The following is a 21,154-nucleotide window of genomic DNA, read 5'->3' as shown; positions in this document are numbered from 1 at the left end:
CTTAGGGCTGGAGACCCCAGACCCCCTGCCCAGAATCCTCAGTGTGGTAACAGCCAGGGCAGTTTGGGGACCCCGACAGGGGACCATCCTCTGGAGGGGGTGCCCCAAGCGGACATCCCCACCCAGGCAGCCCCAGACACGACAGGGGCCCTGATCTCGGCTGGAGTCTGTGCAGCGCCCGGCACAATGGGGCCCTGTTTTCAAGCTGGAAATAAAACCCATTGTTAACTAGGAGAGAATTCCTGACGGGAACTGCTTCATTCGCCAATGTCTAGATGCTTTATACCAGGGGTCTCAAACTCAAATCACCACGAGGGCCACATGAGGACGAGAACATTGGCCCGAGGGCTGCACCACTGACACCCCTCCCCCTGCTTGCCCCGGCCCCACCCTTTCCATAAGACCCCGCCCGTGTCCCATCTCTTCCCAAAGTCCCCACCCCAACTCCGCCCCCTCCCTGCCCCCATTCCAACCCCTTCCCCAAATCCCCACCCCGGCCCCGCCTCTTCCCCTGAGTGCATGCATCCCTGCTCCCTCCTGGAAAGTCCTGAGCGCCACCAAACAGCTGTTTGGTGGCAGGAAGTACTGGGAGGTAAGCGGAGGAGCGGGGACGCGGCGCGCTCGGGAGGAGGGAGGAGCAGGGGCTGGGGCTGAGGCTGAGCTTGGCTGCTGGTGGAGTCGGCGCCTACGTCCGCCTATGGCAGGCCACAGGAAATAACTCTGCCGGCCACATGTGGCTGCGTTTTTGAGACCCCTGATTTATACCTAGACCGGGCGGCTCTGTCCACGTTCCTCTCCAGCTCGCCCATCAGATATGGGCTGGATGAATCACGCCGGTCTGTATCAGATGGACTACGACCCCCCCTAGCCTCCGTACCCAACTGGCTAACAACCACGCTCCCAACTCTGCTAAGTTACCTCCAGCCCTTCCCCTTAAATTGCTAGCTTCAGGAATCCTGTCATTTCACCTTCCCTCTAGGCCATTCCCAGCCCCGGGAAAGGGAGCCCATGAACCACAGAGGGGGTGAAAAGCCCCAGAAATGGAACATTTTTTGCTTTCGTGGTTTGCTCGAGGTCCTGATGGCTGATTTCTCTGCCCTCGGGGGCCACGTGGTTGTAATTATAGTGGGTGGGTTAGAGTTGGAGGGTTGGGAGCCAGGACTCCTGGGTTCTCTCCCCGGCTCTGGGGGGGGCGGGGGGATGTTTCTTTAAGACGATAGAGACACTAAGGAGTCCTCCAGCCTCCTCCCAGAGCGTCCTTCTCCTGCGCCCGCTCTATCTTGCACTGGATGGTCGGAGCCTCTCTGGGAAGCGCCGTCTCTATGGTGAGCGGCGGCCGCTCTCGGATGCGACACCATAGAGCGCGCGGAGCCGGGGGCGGAGTCTTCCCCGCCCAGCGGCCGCGATCGGGGAGCCCGGACTCCTGGGTTCTCGGCCCGGCCCCGGCGGGGGTTAGAGCCCGGACTCCTGGGTTCTCGGCCTGGCCCTGGGCGGGGGGCGGGGGTTAGAGCCCGGACTCCTGGGTTTTCGGGCGGGTGGCGGGGGGTAGAGCCCGGACTCCTGGGTTCTCGGGCGGGGGGCGGGGGTTAGAGCCCGGACTCCTGGGTTCTCGGCCTGGCCGTGGGCGGGGGCCGGGGGTTAGAGCCCGGACTCCTGGGTTCTCGGGCGGGGGGTAGAGCCCGGACTCCTGGGTTCTCGGGCGGGGGTTAGAGCCCGGACTCCTGGGTTCTCGGCCTGGCCCTGGGCGGGGGCCGGGGGTTAGAGCCCGGACTCCTGGGTTCTCGGGCGGGGGGCGGGGGTTAGAGCCCGGACTCCTGGGTTCTCGGGCCGGCTCTGGGCAGCAGTTAGAGCCCCGGGGAGCCCGGACTCCTGGGTTCCCAACATGAAAGAAGACGATGTCAGTCCATTTCCCCTTTTTTTTATTAATATATTTTTATTAAATTTCTCATTTTTTAAATCTGCAAGACTGTTTGTGTTTTCAATCCCAAAGACACGCTATAAGAAATATCCCGTGGAAAAGGCAATCCGGGGAAGTGACATCGGATCAAGGCCGGAGCAAGGGAGGAGACAGCCAGCAGGGAGGGAGGTAGAAAACTGCAGGGCCATGGGGATTGGAGTTGATTATACACATTCCCAATACACTGAGCATCCTCATGCATTTTCTGGGGACCGAGAGGGAGATTCCTGCCAGGGGGTGCTCCCCAAAGGGCCTCCCAACTTCCTAGCCCTGCCCTGGGTGATTGGAAGGGATGTATCCTCCACAGCTATACTGCACCCCTCTAAGTCAACAAGTACCCTGGGGTATCGTTGCATTCCCCTCCCATGGTCAGGCAGGCTCATTGGCCCAAATCGTGTCTCCCTGCCTTCCAGAAGGTGGGACTTCTTGTTTTGCACCCACCAATCTCTGCAAAAAGGCAAGACTTCCTGCTTTGCCCCCTTTAGGAGTATTTTCCACCCTCCGGAAGGCAGAAATTCCTGTATTGCACATCACGTCCCTTTAAAAAGGTGGGACTTCCTGTTCCACCGCTCAGCTGAGTATTCTCTACCCTGCCGAGGGTGGAACTTCCTGTATTGCACTGTCACATCCCTACAAAAGGCAGGACTTCCCGTTTCTCCCCTTCGGGGGGTGTTCCCGACCCATTTCCTTTATTGCACCATCACATCCCTGCAAAAGGCAGGATTTTCTGTGTTGAACGCTTGGGGTGGCTCTCCTGTAGGAGGAACTTCCCCACCCTCCAGGAAATGGTGTTCTACACTACGAGTTCCCCACTAAGCCCACTAGGAGGCAGGATTTCCTGTCTGACCCCTTTAGAACCATCCTTCCAAAGGTGGGACTTCCTCTTTTGCCCCACTAGGTGTAGCAGCTGCCCTCGACAGTCTCGCACCAGGATAGAGCTCCCCAGTCACCCCCAATGGCAGAATCGCCCCCTTCACCCCCTTTTTAAATTTAACTAGTTATTTCATTCAGACGCAGCAAGAAAAGTCATTAAAAAAGCAGAAATAAAAGTTTGCCATTTTTGTTTGTTTTTGGAGGGGTGGGGAGAGCACGCCCCCTGCTGGGATTCCCCTCCACTCCCAGGCGTGGGGTCCCCCATCCCCAATTTACTGAACTCCAAAAGAAGGAGTGCATTAAGGGGAAAGGAACCTCAAATTTCAAACGGGGGGGGGTGTTTTTTTGTCATGGTCTCAGACAGAGAAAGAGAAATCTACTAGAAAGAGCCCTTCATATGTAAACAATCTAGAGAGAGACAGAGAGAGAGAGGGAGAGAGAGGGAAGGGGGCAGAGCAGGAACGGAGGAATGAAAGACACAGACCACAAAGAATGGGAGAGAGAAAGAGAGAATAAAATAGGAGAGAAGAACAAGTGAAAGAGAGAGAGAGAGGGAACAAGAGAGGAGAGAAGAGAGAGAGGGAATGAGACAGAGTGGCAGAGAACGAGCGACAGGTAGGGTGGGGGAAGGGGCAGAGGGAGGGGTCCGGTGGGGAGCTGCCCCCCACCCCCGTCTCAGGTGAGAAGCAGAGAGAACAGGTGAGCCAGGCAGATGTCAATCAACACGACAGCCAGAACCACCAATGGGTGAGCTCCCTGCAAGGGAAAAGGGAGGGGTGAGACACGCCCCTCTGACACCCCGACCTTACCCTCTCCTCAAACACCCCCTTCCCACATAACCCCACCCCAGCTGACACTGCAGCCCCCCATACACCTCCCAACTCCCCAGCCTCAACCCCCCCTCCCCAAGCACACCCACAACTTTCCACCCCACATCCCCCACCCTCCACGTGACTCCCAGCCTCTCACTCCGCTCTAACCCCCTATACCCCTGTCCCCTCCCAAAGCCAGGGATACAACCCAGGTGTCCTGGCTCCAAGCCCACTCTAACCCACCAGACCCGCAGCCCCCCTCCCCACGGCCAGTTCCTCCCAGCACCCCCCACTGCAGCTCTGCTGGGCGGGGCTGAGATGCTGCAGTGGGGCGGGAGGGATGCTGGACGGAGGATGCAGTTGCTATGAGACAGGAGCCAGGACATCAGCCAATCCGTGGAGCTTCACCAGCTGGGCCACGCCCACAACCCCCCCTCCCATCCTGACAGACTCCTGGGTTCTCTCCCAGCTTGGGGACGGGAGTGGGGGCTAGTGGCTGGGGGGGAGGGGCTGGGAGCCAGGACTCCTGGGTTCTCTCCCAGTTCTGGGAGAGGGGGAGATGGGGGTGTCCCTTTGCCCCTCTTACCTGTCTCACGGCTGCGCCTGTCTCCTTCACACCCTGAGCCGCAGCCCCCCTCCCTGAAGGCAGCTTGTCAGCCCCCAGTCCAGAGTGCCCCGGGGGTCCTGCCACCTCTGACCCCGCCTGGGGCTCCCCAATATCCAGCTGGTGGAGCTCTTCCTCGTAGTCCTCTTCCTCGTCTTCCTCCCGGAGGCTTCCAGAGCTGCCGCTGGGAGGGGTGCCCACCAGGGGGCGCCCCGGATCCCCCTCCTCCTCGTCCCCCTCCCACAGTTCCTCGGGTGGGAACCCCGGTGTCCGGGCAGGGAACCTCCGGCACCCCCACTCATCCTCAGGGTCTGATGCATCCGCAGGGGGCACTCGAGGGAGTCCCCCATTCTCCAGAGGGTGCCAAGTCCGATGGGGGTCTCCCCTCCAGGGCTGCAGTGGGGTGGGCGGGTAGCTGGGGTCTGGGGTCATGTCTGATGGGGTGACCCCATTTTCATAGACCTCCGGGCTGTCGTATTCTAAGAGGTCCGTGTCGGTGCCTTCGGAGTCCAGGCGGGTCCGTGGCTCTGGGTTTTTTTGGGGAGAGATAAAAGGGGAGTCAAGAGTGGGTTTCTGTTGATAGACTCCCACAGGGTTCAATGCCCCCCCAAATTCAGCCCTCCCTCCGACACTGTCAGGAGAATCCAGGTTTGGGGGTGCAGGGAGAAAAGGGATGTGGGGGTCAAGAATTGGGAGGCAGAGACTAAATGGGTGCCATGGGGTAAGAAAGGGTGTTCAGGTCAAAATCACCCCCATACAATCATGGGGAGGGGTGGATGCCCCTTCTGCAATATGGGGGAGCCCACAGGCACACTTGAACAGAGAGGGGGCTGGGGGGCTTCCCGGCAGACCCAGGATTAGAAATATGTATGTATACATATTTCTTCTTACTCTATGTTCCATTCTATGCCACCGATGAAGTGGGTTTAGCCCACGAAAGCTTAGGCTCAAATAAATTGGTTAGTCTCTAAGGTGCCACAAGTCCTCCTGTTCTTTCTGCGGATACAGACTAACACGGCTGCTACTCTGAAACCAGGATTAGGGGCTCCCTCTTCCCTGCCCTGCTCCCCAAACTCACCAGGGTCATCCAAGATGGGCTGAAGATCCTGGGCCAGGATCTTGGCCACTCGAGCCGCCTCCACGGCCTTCTCGGCGGAGGCCAGCGCGGCCGTGGCCTTCAGCCGGGCGTCGGCTGCCCTGGGGAGAGGGTCAGGGTGGGTCTCTGTGGGGTGGAGCCTCCCTGGGGTCAGCGCTGCCCCAACCCCGCCCACCCATCCTGCACCCATCCCCAGTGCAACCCAACCAAACCCTCACCCTAACCCTCAGCATCCACCACCCATCCCCATCCATCCTACCCCACAGCCACCATCCCTTGCCGTCACCCCACCCCCCCAACCCCCACCCTGAGCCCCAGCACCCATCCAGACCCACCCTGGGCCCCAGCACCTGTTCCCACCCATAGTTACTGATCACACACCCTGGCCCCAAGGATCACCCACCCACCCATCCCTATACAGCCCCCAGCCCCCAACTTGCCCCTTCACTTCACCCAGTCCCCAATGCCCTCCCTTTAATTCCCAGCCCCCTCCCCGCTCCATGCCAGGGGAAGTGCCCTTCCCCCACCAGCAGCCCCCCCTCCCCTGGTCCATGCCCAGTGGATGCTGCTGCTCCACTGTTTCCACAGCAACCACCAGCCAATCGCTGTTGCCATCACCCGGTTGTCTAGGAGACCAGGCAGCCTCTGCCAGGCCCTTGCATACACTCCATGTAACCTGTCTTCCGCACCCCCAGCCCCCAACCATGCCCTCGCTGGGGATGGCAACATGGCGGGGGGGGAGAGCAGGGAATGGGGGGGGGGGAAAGAAGAAAGAAAGAAAAGAAAGCAAGACAAAATGAGACAGAAAACGAGCCAGCCAGCAAAAGAAATAATTAACGAAAAGCAACAAGAGAGGAGAGTGCCAGAGGAAAGGAGAGAAAAGCAAACTCCAGCCAGACAGAGAGGAGCCATCGTCGCTGTTTGTTGGCAGAGCCAATGTCTCAATTTCAGTGCTGGGCAAGGACACAAGTTCTGACAGCCAAGTCCATCCACCCACCTGCCTTCCCCATGCCAGCAAGAAACCCAGTAGTCTCCAAGAAAGCACCTCAGTATGGTCAAATTTGGGCAGTAGGGCCTTCCCCTCCAACACCTCAGTCTCAGCAAGGCCTCCACACCATTCACACAACCCCCCAGCCTGTCCTCCATCCGGACCAACTGGACAACTTTCAAGATGGCTGCCCCAACTGGGATCATTAGAACCAACTTTCAAGATGGCTACTCTTGACCTCCCTCTTGACCTCACCCTAATGCAGGGTGAATTCCCCCTTCCTGGTAGGGATGAGACTTCTCCTGCAGCCCCTCAGCTGGCCACTGGGACCTCCCGGTTCATTTGCCTACTGGGACTCCATTGTTAATTAGTTCCCATCCAGCCCCCGTCCCACCCAGGCATGCCCGCAGGGCGGGCGGCTCACAGAATAACCCATGTGCCTCTGGGAGAATGGACACGCTGGCGTTCCATGGTCATTTCAACCAGCTTTCAAGATGGCTGCTCAGTTGGGGAGGTCACTTGAGTCAACTTTAAAATGGCTGCTCAGCTGAGGCGGGTTTGAACCTGATTTCAAGATGGCTACCCCAGTTGAGGACCACTTGATCCAACTTTCAAGATGGCTACTCAGTTGGGTTGGCTTGAGCCAACTTTCAGGATGGCTACCACTTGGCGGTGTCACTTAACCCAGGTTTCAAGATGTCTACCCGCTCGGGGGATCCCTTGAGCCAACTTTCAAGATGGCTGCCAGTGCCCCGCTCACGAGCTCTCCCCATCGTGGACTGAGGTCCCCCTTCCCAGGCAGGAAGGGAAGGTTCAGGCAGGAGGGAAAATGGCAGCTGGGGAGGTGGTTGTGGGACAAGATGGCGTGGATGGAGGAATTATGGCTTTGGGCCTACTGAGGCCTACAAGGCCTAGCTGAAGCCTGGGCCTTGTCTAGATTTGTGGCCAGGAGAAAAGGCAGAGTTCTGGGGTGTTTTTGAGGGGTGAATCCCAGGACCCCCAGAGGGCTCCCTGCCCAAACCCCTGAAGCCCCACTCAAACCCCAGTCCCACTGCAAGCCCCAGAGCGTAACAGGGTGTGTTATTGAGACACACACCCACTGCCCCCCACCCCCAGCCATTCCTCTACATCTCCCCTCCCCTCCCTCAGCCTCCTACATCCCCAATCCCCTACCCCCCTTACCCCCCAAAACTCACCCCATGCTCCGCCTCCACATCCCCCACTCGTCCATGTCCCCCATTCTCCTGCATCCCCTATGTCCCCCACCCCATGCTCCCCTCCATAGTCCCCCTCCCCCGATGCCCCCTGCACTCCCCCACCCACACCTGACCGCTCCCAATACTCCAGCTCTCCAGCACCCCACGGCCCGCCAGTGCCCCCCGTCTGCCAGCTGACCTGGTGGCCGCCATCTCCTGCTTCTGCCTGGCCAGGCTGACGGCCCTGCGGGCCATCTCCACCGCCCGGTCCACCTTCTCCTTCACCTTGCTGCGCCGGAGCGGGATGAGGTTCTTGACCTTGCCGCTCACCAGCCGGTTGAGCTTGTACTTGCCCTCTTCCTTGGTGCCGTCGGGGTAGGTGGTGCGCCCGTAGCCATGCCGCCGGTTCCCCAGCCACTCGCCTTCGTAGCGCAGCCCATTAGAGCGCCGGCTGACCCCGTAGCCGCTGCGCCGATCAGCGCGCCACTCCCCGGCATACACCTCGGTGGAGGAGCCCTCGATGGCCAACCGTGAAGGCATCTCGGGGGGTTCGGTCTCGGCGTAGCTCAGGGTGGTGGCTTCGCTCCCAGTCGAGCTCACCCCAGCTTCGCTCTTCAGCGAGCCCCGCTTGCTGCCCAGGGAGGCTTTGGACTCGGCTCGGCGCACCCGCAGGCCACTCAGCAGCAGGGAGCGCCGGAAGAAGAAGCTCCCCGTCTTCTTCTTGGCCCCCTTGGGGAAGCCCGGGTCGCCGGGGAAGGCCAGCACAAAGCCGCCGCGGGAGCCCGAGGCTGGGCTGTCCCCCGGGAGCAGCGGAGGTGGCAGGGGAGGGGGCGGGAGCGGAGGAGGGGGCACGCCGGGGTCGGGGTCGCTGCGGAGGGAGTCCAGCGAGGTGCGGCGCAGGGAGCACACCAAGGCAGCCTGACGGTAGGGGGCGCTCTGGCGAACACCGTAGCCGTGCCGCTTCCCGGCTTGCCACTGGCCCTGGTAGGTGCCTGCAAAGGAGGCACGGAGCGGGGCAGGGTTAGAGGAGGGGAGAACAAATCGGCAGGGGGATGGAAACCGGGCAGACAGAAGGAGGAAGTGAATGTGGAAGTGGAGGGCGGGAGGAAAGTTGGAACTGCAGGGATAGAGGGGTGGGTGATGGACCTGGCTGGATGGATGGAGAGAGAGAGAGAGGGAGGGAGGGTGGAACCGCAGGGATAGAGGGGTGGGTGATGGACCTGGGTGGATGGATGGAGGGAGGGAGGGTGGAGCCGTAGGGATAGAGGGGTAGGTGATGGACCTGGATGGATGGATGGAGGGAGGGAGGGTGAAGCCGCAAGTATAGAGGGGTGGGTGATGGACCTGGGTGGATGGACGGAGGGAGGGAGTGTGAAGTCGCAGGGATAGAGGGGTGGGTGATGGACCTGGCTGGATGGATGGATGGAGGGAGTGTGAAGCCGCAGGGATGGAGGGGTGAGTGATGGACCTGGCTGGATGGACGGAGGGAGGGAGTGTGAAGCCGCAGGGATGGAGGGGTGGGTGATGGACCTGGCTGGATGGATGGATGGATGGAGGGAGGGTGGAGCCGTAGGGATAGAGGGGTGGGTGATGGACCTGGCTGGATGGATGGAGGGAGGGTGGAGCCGTAGGGATAGAGGGGTGGGTGATGGACCTGGGTGGATGGACGGAGGGAGGGAGGGTGGAGCCGCAGGGATAGAGGGGTGGGTGATGGACCTGGGTGGATGGACGGATGGAGGGAGGGTGGAGCCGCAGGGATAGAGGGGTGGGTGATGGACCTGGCTGGCTGGATGGATGGAGGGAGTGTGAAGCCGCAGGGATGGAGGGGTGGGTGATGGACCTGGCTGAATGGACGGAGGGAGGGAGTGTGAAGCCGCAGGGATGGAGGGGTGGGTGATGGACCTGGCTGGATGGACGGAGGGAGGGAGTGTGAAGCCGCAGGGATGGAGGGGTGGGTGATGGACCTGAGTGGATGGACGGAGGGAGGGAGGGAGGGTGGAGCCACAGGGATGGAGGGGTGGGTGATGGACCTGGCTGGCTGGATGGATGGATGGATGGATGGAGGGAGGGAGGGAGGGTGGAGCCGTAGGGATAGAGGGGTGGGTGATGGACCTGGATGGATGGATGGACGGATGGAGGGAGGGTGGAGCCGTAGGGATAGAGGGGTGGGTGATGGACCTGGGTGGATGGACGGAGGGAGGGAGGGAGGGTGGAGCCGCAGGGATGGAGGGGTGGGTGATGGACCTGGCTGGATGGATGGATGGAGGGAGGGTGGAGCCGCAGGGATAGAGGGGTGGGTGATGGACCTGGGTGGATGGACGGATGGAGGGAGGGTGGAGCCGCAGGGATAGAGGGGTGGGTGATGGACCTGGGTGGATGGATGGATGGAGGGAGGGTGGAGCCGTAGGGATGGAGGGGTGGGTGATGGACCTGGCTGGATGGACGGAGGGAGGGAGTGTGAAGCCGCAGGGATGGAGGGGTGGGTGATGGACCTGAGTGGATGGACGGAGGGAGGGAGGGAGGGTGGAGCCACAGGGATGGAGGGGTGGGTGATGGACCTGGCTGGATGGATGGATGGATGGATGGAGGGAGGGAGGGAGGGTGGAGACGTAGGGATAGAGGGGTGGGTGATGGACCTGGATGGATGGATGGACGGATGGAGGGAGGGTGGAGCCGTAGGGATAGAGGGGTGGGTGATGGACCTGGGTGGATGGACGGAGGGAGGGAGGGAGGGTGGAGCCGCAGGGATGGAGGGGTGGGTGATGGACCTGGCTGGATGGATGGATGGAGGGAGGGTGGAGCCGCAGGGATAGAGGGGTGGGTGATGGACCTGGGTGGATGGACGGATGGAGGGAGGGTGGAGCCGCAGGGATAGAGGGGTGGGTGATGGACCTGGGTGGATGGATGGATGGAGGGAGGGTGGAGCCGTAGGGATAGAGGGGTGGGTGATGGACCTGGCTGGCTGGGCGGATGGAGGGAGGGAGGGTGGAGCCACAGGGATAGAGGGGTGGGTGATGGACCTGGGTGGATGGACGGAGGGAGGGAGGGTGGAGCTGCAGGGATAGAGGGGTGGGTGATGGACCTGGCTGGATGGACGGAGGGAGGGAGGGTGGAGCCGTAGGCATAGAGGGGTGGGTGATGGACCTGGGTGGATGGACGGAGGGAGGGAGGGTGGAGCCGCAGGGATAGAGGGGTGGGTGATGGACCTGGATGGATGGATGGAGAGAGAGAGGGAGGGAGGGAGGGTGGAACCGCAGGGATAGAGGGGTGGGTGATGGACCTGGGTGGATGGACGGAGGGAGGGAGGGTGGAGCCGCAGGGATGGAGGGATGGGTGATGGACCTTGCTGGCTGGCTGGATGGAGGGAGGGTGGAGCCGCAGGGATGGAGGGGTGGGTGATGGACCTGGCTGGCTGGATGGATGGATGGAGGGAGGGTGGAGCCGTAGGGAGAGAGGGGTGGGTGATGGACCTGGGTGGATGGACGGATGGAGGGAGGGTGGAGCTGTAGGGATAGAGGGGTGGGTGATGGACCTGGATGGATGGACGGAGGGAGGGAGGGTGGAGCCGCAGGGATGGAGGGGTGGGTGATGGACCTGGATGGATGGACGGAGGGAGGGAGGGTGGAGCCGCAGGGATAGAGGGGTGGGTGATGGACCTGGATGGATGGATGGAGAGAGAGAGGGAGGGAGGGAGGGTGGAACCGCAGGGATAGAGGGGTGGGTGATGGACCTGGGTGGATGGACGGAGGGAGGGAGGGTGGAGCCGCAGGGATGGAGGGATGGGTGATGGACCTTGCTGGCTGGATGGATGGATGGAGGGAGGGTGGAGCCGTAGGGAGAGAGGGGTGGGTGATGGACCTGGGTGGATGGACGGATGGAGGGAGGGTGGAGCTGTAGGGATAGAGGGGTGGGTGATGGACCTGGATGGATGGACGGAGGGAGGGAGGGTGGAGCCGCAGGGATGGAGGGGTGGGTGATGGACCTGGATGGATGGACGGAGGGAGGGAGGGTGGAGCCGTAGGGAGAGAGGGGCGGGTGATGGACCTGGGTGGATGGACGGAGGGAGGGAGGGTAGAGCCGTGGGGAGAGAGGGGTGGGTGATGGACCTGGGTGGATGGATGGATGGAGGGAGGGTGGAGCCGCAGGGATAGAGGGGTGGGTGATGGACCTGGGTGGATGGACGGAGGGAGGGAGGGTGGAGCCGCAGGGATAGAGGGGTGGGTGATGGACCTGGGTGGATGGACGGAGGGAGGGAGGGTGGAGCTGTAGGGATAGAGGGGTGGGTGATGGACCTGGGTGGATGGATGGAGGGAGGGAGGGTGGAGCCGTAGGGATAGAGGGGTGGGTGATGGACCTGGGTGGATGGACGGAGGGAGGGAGGGTGGAGCCGCAGGGATAGAGGGGTGGGTGATGGACCTGGGTGGATGGACGGAGGGAGGGAGGGTGGAGCCGTAGGGATAGAGGGGTGGGTGATGGACCTGGGTGGATGGAGGGAGGGAGGGAGGGTGGAGCCGTAGGGATAGAGGGGTGGGTGATGGACCTGGCTGGATGGACGGAGGGAGGGAGGGTGGAGCCACAGGGATGGAGGGGTGGCTGGCGGATGGATGGAGGGATGAATGTGAATGCAGCAATGGAGCGCAGAACGGAGCAGGAGAGCGGATGGAGCATGGGCCTGTGCATGGACGTGGTTGGATGGAGGGAGCGCGCAGCTGAATAGATAGATCCCCCCTTTCCCTCCCTCCCCCCCCCGAGCTGGCACCCGTCTGCCCTCACCTCCGTCAGCGTAGGTCTCGGTGCCGTAGCCATCCTGGAGCCCGTCCCTCCACATGCCCTCGTAGGTGACCCCGGAGTGGCTCTCCCAGACGCCAGCCCGGCCCTTCAGCCCATGGCTCCACTCCCCCTTGTAACACCACTTGCTCTTGCGCTCCACGCCCAGCCCTTCCCGCTTGCCCTGGCTCCAATGGCCCTGGTAGGTGTTGCCGCTGGGCCAGGTGTAGACACCCAGAGACTCGAACCCACGGCGCCACTGCCCGCTGTACTCGCCCTGTGCCCCAGGGCCGGTGCAGACCCCGTACCCATGTGCCCGGCCCTCCTGCCAGTCACCCACGTAGCAGCCGCCATCGTCAAAGTCGAACCTGCCCCCGTGGGACATGCATGTAACGAGGCCCCGCCTCTCCCGGCGCCGGCTACCCACAGGACCCTGCGCTCATAGCCAGGGCCAGCCCCACCATGCGGGGCTGGCTGTAGGTGGCAGGGTCAGGGTGGCATCTGTAGTGGGAACTTCCACTCCTCCGACAGGCAGGCAATGGGACTAACAGCCGTACGTCAGTCCTGGAGTTCTTCCCCTACAGGCGGGCTGACAGTCGCACGCCACTCCTGGCTTCCTGCCCCTTACAGTCGTAGGCAGATCCCCAGCTTCTCTGTCTATGGGCAAGTAGTGTAGCTACAGGTGAATGAAGAACCAGGAGTTCTCCTCCTACAGGTGGACAGTGGAGCTACAGCGCATGCCAGTCCTGGAGTTCTCCACCTACAGGCACATGGTGGTAGTGGTGGGGGGCGGGGGGAGGGGTTTACAGTCGGAGAGCGACCTCTGAGTTCTCTGGCTACAGGTGTGCACTTCAGCTGCAGTCATACACAAATGCCAGACATCTCCACCTACAACCATTCAATGGAGATACGGTCATACAGACATCCTGGAGTTGTCCCCTACAGGCGTACGGCAGTGTTACAGTGGTACAGAAGTCCCAGACTTCTCCGCCTACATGTGTATAGTGGGGGTCAGTCATACAGCAGTCCCAGACATCTTTGGCTACAGGCGTATGGTTGCTTCAACACCTACAGTAATCTGGCTTTGGCTATGGCTGTATGGTGCCCTACAGTAAGACTACAGCCCATAATTCTGCAGCTATGGGGGTATGGAGGCTGTCTGATTACACCTGTACGTGGCTGCTGGAGTTCTCTGGTCAGAGATGTAGTATGGTCCTGGAGTCCATGTGTTACAAGCAGACAGTGGCCTCCAAATCTGCAATGACTTGGTTCTGGCTCTGTGCTGCCATGCTGTGACCTGGGAGTCTCTGTATCTTACAGGCAGATGGGGGCTGGAAGTTCTCTGGCTACAGGTGTGCAACAGTCCTTGATTTCTCCAGCTATAGGCATACAATAAGTCCAGGGGTCTTCTGTGACAGGCAATCCCTATGTTCTGTAACTACAGGTGTAAAGTGCTCCTGGAAGTCTTGGCTACAGGTCTACAGCCATCCCAGAGTTCTCCGGCTACAGGCGTACAGCGGTCCTGGAGTTCTCCAGCTACAGGCGTACAGCGGTCCTGGAGTTCTCTGGTGACAGGTGTCTAGCAGGGAGTGTATTTCTCCAGCTACAGGCCGAGAGTGGTCGGTTCTCTGGCTACAGGCAGACAGAGCCCTCTAGACTTGCAGCCACTGGTTACGACGGTGCACTGCCAGGCTGTAACTTGGAATTCTTGGTGTTCTACAGCCCAGGAGTTCCCCAGCTACAGGTATAGTGTCCAACAGGCATAGAGCAGGCCTTGGGAATCTCTGCCTACAGGCGTCAGGATGTGCTCCCGGTCCCCTGACTCAGAGAGGCTCCGGGTGTTCCCAGGAAGCAAACGAGCTGCTGGGGGTGTGGAATGGAGCCGGGGGGCCAGGGAGGGCTCCCAACAGTGGCCTCATGATGTGGGGTACCTACAACGAAAGAAGGTGAGAGAGTGGCTGGCCGAGGGTGGGAGGGAGGAACAACCAGACCCCCAACTTAGAGAAACAGCCTGAAAAATACCCCCAACGCAAACACACACAAGGGGCAGGTCCCATCCCCTCCAGCAGAGGGCAGCAGGGAGATAGATAGATAGATGAGATAGATGGGGTGGATGGGGATAGATAGATTGACGGGGTGGATGGGGATAGATAGGTAGATGGGGTGGATGGATGGATGGATGGATGGATGGATGGGGTGGATGGATAGATAGAAGGGGTAAATGGGGATAGATAGATAGATAGATAGATAGATAGATAGATAGAAGGGGTGAATGGGGATAGATAGATAGATAGATAGATAGATAGATAGATAGATAGATAGATAGATAGATAGATAGATACTCACTCCGTATTTATTTCCTGAGAGGCAGAGGAGAAGCAGGAAGCGAATCCATGCGGCCAGGAAAGAGGGAGCGGAGAAAAGCCCAGAGGGCTAGAGGGCTAGACACACCCAAGGCGGCAGTGAGCGGGGACGAATCTCGCCCATGCTCTGGAGGGGAAAGAAGGGAGCGTGGAAATGCAGGAAAGGAAGGCGGGTTGGAGCGGGGCTGAGAGGGGGGCTGAAGGGGGGCCGGGGGCAGTGCCGGAGGAATGGGGAGAGGGAGCTGAACCAGCTCGGGGAGGGAGTGAGTTGGAGGAAATTTCCAAATGGAGAGAGAAGATCTCGGGGGTGGAAAGAGACAGAAGGGGGGAAATTCAGGAATGGAGAGATGGGGGGGGCTAGGGACTGTCAGGAACGGAGGGAGGGAAATCTCAGAGGGGGAAGGAGCCACTCCCCGGGGGGGCCGGGGATGGAGGGGAGGTAGAAACCCCCCGGCGGAGAGAGAAGCCGGCCGGAGCGGGGCAAGGAGCCAGGGCTGGGATGGAGGGAGACGCTCCCGGGAGGCTGAGCCGGGCGAGGGATGGAGGGAAGGTGGAAGGCAGCGGCGGCGGAGGAGGAGTGGGGGGGGCTGCCGACAACACAGCCCCCCCTTGCGGGAGCGGGGGGGACGTAACGTGGGGGGCGGGATTCTAGTTAGGCCCCGCCCCTTTTCAACCCGTTATAGAGCCCGGCCCCTCCCCTTTCACAGACCCCCTGCCCCTCCCCTCTTTACAGACCCCCTCCCACTCTGTCCCCTCCCCTGCCCCCCTTTACAGACCCCCTGTCCTCCTTCTTCCCCTCCCCCATTATAGACCACCTGCCCCTCCCCCCGCCCCCCCGCCCCCCTCTTATAGACCTCCCCCAAAAGAGGCAGACCAAGGACGCAGAAACAATCTACCAAGTCTTTGGCAGGTGGCTGGTCTCCGGAGAGATCGGGAAGGGGGGTGAAGGGCAGGGGTCCCCATTCCCCAACACTCAGCCCCCCTCCCCAAATGGCCATGTGTCCCCCAAATCCACCCTCCCAGACCCCCAGAATCTCCCCCTTCTCCTCCTTGCCCCACCACTGTGCCCCAAAACTTCCCCCACCTCTCCTCCCTGATGTGTACCCCAATAATACCCTCATGCCCACTTCCTGCCCCCATCTACCCCTTGTCCATCCCCCTTCCTGCCCGTAGCCTCAAAACTACCCTGCTTTTCTCTCCCCAAAGGAGACCCCCCATACAGGTCACCCCAGCTCCCTACCCCCCAAAAGCTGATCCACTGGCTCACTCCAGCCCCCCCCCCATGGACCTCAAATTCCAACCCCCACCCAAAATCTTGCTCCCCTACTTCCCTCTAGCCCTTCCCCACAATTCCTACCATCCAAACCTGCTTCTCTTCCAGACCCCCAAGAGGGGACCCAAAGACTCCCCTTCCCTGAGGAGTGTACCCCAAGAGCCATCAGACCCCGCAGGCTCCCCATTTGGGGTCAGGCCAACTAGGGCCAGCCCATCCATCTGTCAGGCCATCTGTGTTCTGGGGGCTCAGAGGCGGGAGGGGGCGCCCCCGCTCACCACCACCGTTGCCCCGCTGATTTAGCTGGTGTCGGAGAAGCACAGGAAAGAGAAGATCCCAACGCAGTCAGACGGGACCCCCAACCTGGGGAGAAGAGACAGGGTTAGCCCGGGGGGAACGGATGGATGGATAGGTGTGTAAGGCGGTCGGTGGATGGATGGATAGAGGGGTGTGTATAGGGGTGGATGGAAGGGTGGGTGGATGACTTATGAGGAGAGGCTGAGGGAACTGGGATTGTTTAGTCTGCGGAAGAGAAGAGTGAGGGGGGATTTGATAGCTGCTTTCAACTACCTGAGAGGTGGTTCCAGAGAGGATGGTTCTAGACTATTCTCAGTGGTAGAAGAGGACAGGACAAGGAGTAGTGGTCTCAAGTTGCAGTGGGGGAGGTCTAGGTGGGATATTAGGAAACCCTATTTCACTAGGAGGGTGGTGAAGCACTGGACTGGGTTCCCTAGGGAGGGGGTGGAATCTCCTTCCTTAGAGGTTTTTAAGGCCCAGCTTGACAGAGCCCTGGCTGGGATGATTTCGTTGGGGATCGGTCCTGCTTTGAGCAGGGATTGGACTAGAACTTCCTGAGGTCGCTTCCCACCCCGAGATTCTAGGATTCTGTGGGTGGCTGGATGGAGGGAGGGAGGGGTGTGTACAGGGATGGAGGGATGGATGGAGGCATGGATAGAGGGATGGATGGAGGGGGGAATGGAGGGAGGGGTGCGTGGGGGGAGGGAGGGAGGGGTGTGCAGGGAGAGGGAGGGATGGAGGGAAGGGTGTGCAGGGGGATGGATGGAGAGGAGGAAGGTGTGTGAGGGGATGGATGGACGGGGGAGGGATGGATGGAGGGGGGAGGGAGGGAGGAAGGGGTGTGTAGGGGGATGGATGGATGGGGGAAGGGGGGGGCTGGGGAACTCTCAGGTTCTTCAACATTTTCTCCTTTATGGCCTCGTCCTTCCACAACTGGAAGAAAAATCAGAGTTGGGGGTCACTGCCCTGCCCCCCAGGTGCGGCCCCGCCCCCAGGTGCGGCCCCGCCCCCAGCAGTGCCCCCCCAGCTTTGGCCCCGCCCTGCACTGACGGCCGAGCTGAACTTGGTCTGGACGATCCCCGGTGCCAGGCAGTTGGTGCGGATGTTGCGGGCGCCGAGCTCGGGCGCCAGGGCCTTGGGGAGCCTCAGCAGGGCCGTTTTACTGACGCTGTACGGGCCCAGAGCCTGGGGGGGGGGGTCAGCACAGCCAGCCCTACCCCCCGTGCCCGCCCTGGCCCACCCCTCCGCCCACCTACCCCCCGCCAGCCCCCCTTGCCACCTCTGACCACCCACTGCCACCTCTCCACTCCGCCTACCCACCCCACCAGCCCCCTCCATCTGCCCACCAGCCAACCATCCCCCCAGACACTCCCCTCCCTCCCTCCCTTGCTCCTTCCGTGGGCGGGCCGGGGCATCTCACCGGGAAGGGGGAGAACCCGGCGATGGAGGAGACGAGGATGATGGAGCCGCCCCTGAGCGGAGAGAGGGAATGAGCCAGAGACGAGAGACCTGCTGCCCCCTCATGTCGTCCCCCCCCACTCAAGCCTGTTTCTCTGCGTGGGGGGCAAGACCAGGCTGACTAGCAGTGCCAGTGATGTCCCATTCACCTGCAGGATCTGAAAGGGGAGTCGGGGTTCAGGAAGGGTCCTGCTTCTCCCCACACACCCCCAGACTCCCTCAAGCCCCACACTCTGCCCCCCAGTTGCATTTCCCCCTCTCCTCCCCGGGACTCCCTGTACCCCATGGTCACCACTTTTATAGGGCTATGATAAATCCTCTACGAAGTATGCCTTGGGAGGTTACCCTCTGAAAAATCATAATTTGCTGAGTATCAGTGTCCTGTTGAACGACGTGTAGCAAAATGGTGCAGGAAGTTCTACGAGTCTGCTGTCCCGTTGTTACTGCATCACGCTGCGGTTCTGGGGGGAACGGTCCTCACCTGGAAATTTCCCGAGTGCTGAAAGCATTTGGCTGAGAGAAACCGTTCCGCTTTCAGCCTGCTGGCGTTGCTCACGTCGAGGAACTAGCCTGCGAATTTAACTTTTATTTCAAGTCTAGCCAGCTCCAACCTTGGTGCTTAAAATTCGCTTAAAAATCTTCTGTTCTCTAGTGAATGGGCTGGTTTAACTGTTTGACTTTAAGCAGTTCGTGAAAACCCTGGGAGCAGGGGGGGGCGGGCATGGCTGTCCCATGGTCCAGATGGTCCCCCGGGGAATGGCACGCTCCCCCTCTGCCCCCCTCCCCCCACCCCTCTGACCCCCACGTCCTCTCCGCAAACCCCCATTTCTACTCCCACCTCCTCGTCCCTCCACCCACTCCCACAGAGCCCACCTCACCCCACCTCCTCCTCCGATCCCAGCCCCCCTCCGTCCCGCAACTCCCCCTTCCCCACCAACCCCTGCTCTCTGCTCTGCCCCTACCCCCACCTCCACCCCCACCTTGTTCCACACGTCCTCGCTGGCATCGAGCATGCTGCCGAAGAACGGCTTCACGGCCGCATTGGAGACCAGGGCCTGGAGAGACGAGACGTGAGGGGGCTGGTTACCGACCGCGATTGGCGCCCCACTGTGCTGGGCGCTGCCCTCCCAGGGCCGGGGAGAGAACCCAGGAGTCCTGGCTCCCAGCCCCCTGTTCTAACCACTAGCCCCCACTTCCCTCCCAGAGCCTGGCAGAGAACCCAGGAGTCCTGGCTCCCAGGCCCTACCCCCACTCTAACTACTACCCACTCCCCACCCAGGATAGAACCCAGGAGTCCTGGCTCCCAACCCCCCTGTGCTAAGCACTAGCCCCTACTCCCCTCCCAGCACTGGGGATGGGACCCAGGCATCTGGGCTCACTGTGGCGATCAGGGGGGTCGGGAGTGAGGGGCACCGGCAGAGCTGGAGGGGCAGGGCTGGTCTAGGAAGGGGCTGCTGGTCGCGAGTGAGGGGCACCAGTTGGCTTGGGGGGGTCACTCACCCCTCGGTAGGTGCCATCACAAAAACCACCTTGTCGGCCAGGAGCCCCCAGCGCGCTCCGGCCGTGCCCATCACCTGCAGCGACCCCCACACGGGACGGCAGATCCTGGCCCCCGCCCGCCTGCCCCACACGCCGCCTCCGGCCTCTGCCAGGGATACACGGGCCTCAGTAGTCAAGTGTCCCCCCCCCCCTTTTTGGGTTATGTCCCACCCCTGGGCTCATAGTTGGACCTGCTTTGGCCAGTGGGGAAAAACCTATTTTAAATGTTCATGGGGAACCTGAGGGCTGTTTGTGTGTCTGTGTGTGTCTCTGTGTGTGTGCGTGTCTGTGTCTTTGTGTCTGTGTGCGTCTGTGCGTCTTTGTGTGTCTGCGCGTCTCTGTGTGTGTGCGTGTCTGTGCGTTTGTGCGTCTGTCTTTGTGTCTTGTGTGTGTGTCTTTGTGCGTGTGCCTGTCTGTGTGTGTCTTTGTGCGTCTTTGTGTGTGTCTTTGTGTCTGTGTGTGTGTCTTTGTGCATGTGCATGTGTCTGTGCGTGCCTGTCTGTGTGTGTCTTTGTGTGCGTCTGTGTGTGTCTGTGCGTGCCTGTCTGTGCGTGTCTTTGTGTGCGTCTGTGTGTGTCTGTGCGTGCCTGTCTGTGCGTGTCTTTGTGTGTCTGTGTGTCCTGGTGTGTCTGTGCGTGTCTTTGTGAGTGTGTCTTTGTGTCTGTGAGTGTGTCCTGGTGTGTCTGTGCGTGCCTGTCTGTGTGTCCTGGTGTGTCTGTGAGTGTGTCCTGGTGTGTCTGTGTGTGTCCGTGCGTGTGTCGTCGTGTTCACACACGAAGGCTTAAAGAAAAGGGTTTCAGAGAAAAGAGGCTTGGGGGCATTTTTGGATCGTGCGGAGAATAAGGCAGATCAAGACTGGAACGTACCAGAAGAGAGGGTTTTAAAAGTGCTGTTGTGACAACAAATGTGCGCTTGCTTCTTTCTAAACCAAAGGATTAAACGTCCGGTGTTTTTAGGGAACTACGGGGGAAGCCCGTTTCGAAATAAGGGTGTTAAGATGAGAGTTTAGAATAACGCCAGCCCTGGGCATGTTTCGACATAAAAGGATTCAATATTAGGGTTCAGAAACAAGAAGCGTTCTGCTTTTCAGCGTTCGGTTTTAGAGAAAACGGGGGTCGTCCATTTCGGATATTTTGAAGCCTGAGGGCCAGACTCGCGTCTTTCTTTTCGAGAAAACCGAGATGCAGCGTGAGAGGGAGCAGCCGAGGCGAGAGAAACCCTGCTCTGGGAAGGGAGCGGACGTTTAAGCGAACAAACCAACTTTTAACCCACAAACCGAAAGGCCCATGGGTGTACGTGTATGTGCCACGTTTACGTAAATTTAGCAAACATCCGTATTTCTTTTTTGGTTTGGGCCAGAGTGAAATTACTCTGAGGCATGGCCGTGAACCATGGTAGCCGGGAAAGTCCCGTTTAATCTCTATACCCCTCTCCTTAAAGGAAAGTATTCTTAGAGCCGTGTACGGCTCCTGGAAACTCGCAACTCTTGACTTTTGCTGTAAGGAGACCTTTGAATTGAAACTCTGTGCCACCGGTGAACTGGACCCCCTTCGGACAGCACGGAGATTTGGGGAGGAATGCAGCCCTCCCAGCGCTTACCCGGGTTATCCGAAGCGGTGACCTGGTGCAGCGAAAACAATTGTTTGGTTAGAAATAACGCACACTCATACCGGAGCTAAATACGCCACAAGGAACCAGCGCTGGGCAACCGAGGTCTCTCTCTGCCCTGACGGGATCCTTTTCTAACCCCACGAAGCAGCAGATCCCCACCACTCCACACGGTCACCTGAAGAAATAGCCCCCAGACCGCCCGACCCCAACTCCTCCCTGTTAATTTCAAACCCTCGCGGGCCGTCGCTGCCAGGCGGTTTCTACTCATCCCAACGGTGCACGCAGAAGAGCAGCGCTGACCATTGGCGGCCGGCGGCGGG

At 60.5% G+C, this 21,154-nt stretch overlaps 1 protein-coding gene across 2 annotated transcripts; it reads right to left on the bottom strand.

Moving 5' to 3' along the window:
• Nucleotides 1-1,948: 1,948 nt before the first annotated feature.
• On the bottom strand, nt 1,949-18,828 carry JPH4 (junctophilin 4). 2 transcript variants are annotated; one of them, XM_084645376.1, is made up of 9 exons: nt 18,665-18,828; nt 18,030-18,254; nt 17,647-17,842; nt 16,023-16,292; nt 12,300-14,224; nt 7,726-8,518; nt 5,325-5,443; nt 4,229-4,773; nt 1,949-3,586 (listed from the first exon to the last, which is right to left on the bottom strand). In XM_084645376.1, the coding sequence occupies exons 5-9, from the start codon at nt 12,676-12,678 to the stop codon at nt 3,506-3,508; spliced, it is 1,917 nt and encodes a 638-aa protein (XP_084501502.1). In that variant the 5' UTR covers nt 12,679-14,224; nt 16,023-16,292; nt 17,647-17,842; nt 18,030-18,254; nt 18,665-18,828; the 3' UTR covers nt 1,949-3,505. The 2 variants fall into 2 exon arrangements, with proteins under 2 accessions (XP_084501502.1, XP_084501501.1); XM_084645375.1 differs by lacking the exons at nt 16,023-16,292; nt 17,647-17,842; nt 18,030-18,254; nt 18,665-18,828 and adding an exon at nt 14,640-15,270.
• Nucleotides 18,829-21,154: the final 2,326 nt, after the last annotated feature.

Source organism: Lepidochelys olivacea (assembly GCF_965140295.1).
Source record: "Lepidochelys olivacea isolate rLepOli2 genome assembly, chromosome: 13".
NCBI lineage: Eukaryota > Metazoa > Chordata > Testudines > Cheloniidae > Lepidochelys > Lepidochelys olivacea.
The sequence above is the reverse complement of the archived record's forward strand: the minus strand, read 5'-3'. Positions and strand labels throughout refer to the sequence as shown.

What these genes read in the sequence shown, in the direction of transcription:
- JPH4 (XM_084645376.1), bottom strand. Translation starts at nt 12,678, where the DNA reads ATGTCCCACGGGGGCAGGTTCGACTTTGACGATGGCGGCTGCTACGTG. An exon ending in CGAGACCTACGCTGACGGAG is followed by an intron (nt 8,519 to 12,299) that starts GTGAGGGCAGAC and finishes CCTCCTTTGCAG; the next exon opens with GCACCTACCAGGGCCAGTGG. An exon ending in CAGGCGCAGCCGTGAGACAG is followed by an intron (nt 3,587 to 4,228) that starts GTAAGAGGGGCA and finishes TTTCCCTTGCAG; the next exon opens with GGAGCTCACCCATTGGTGGT.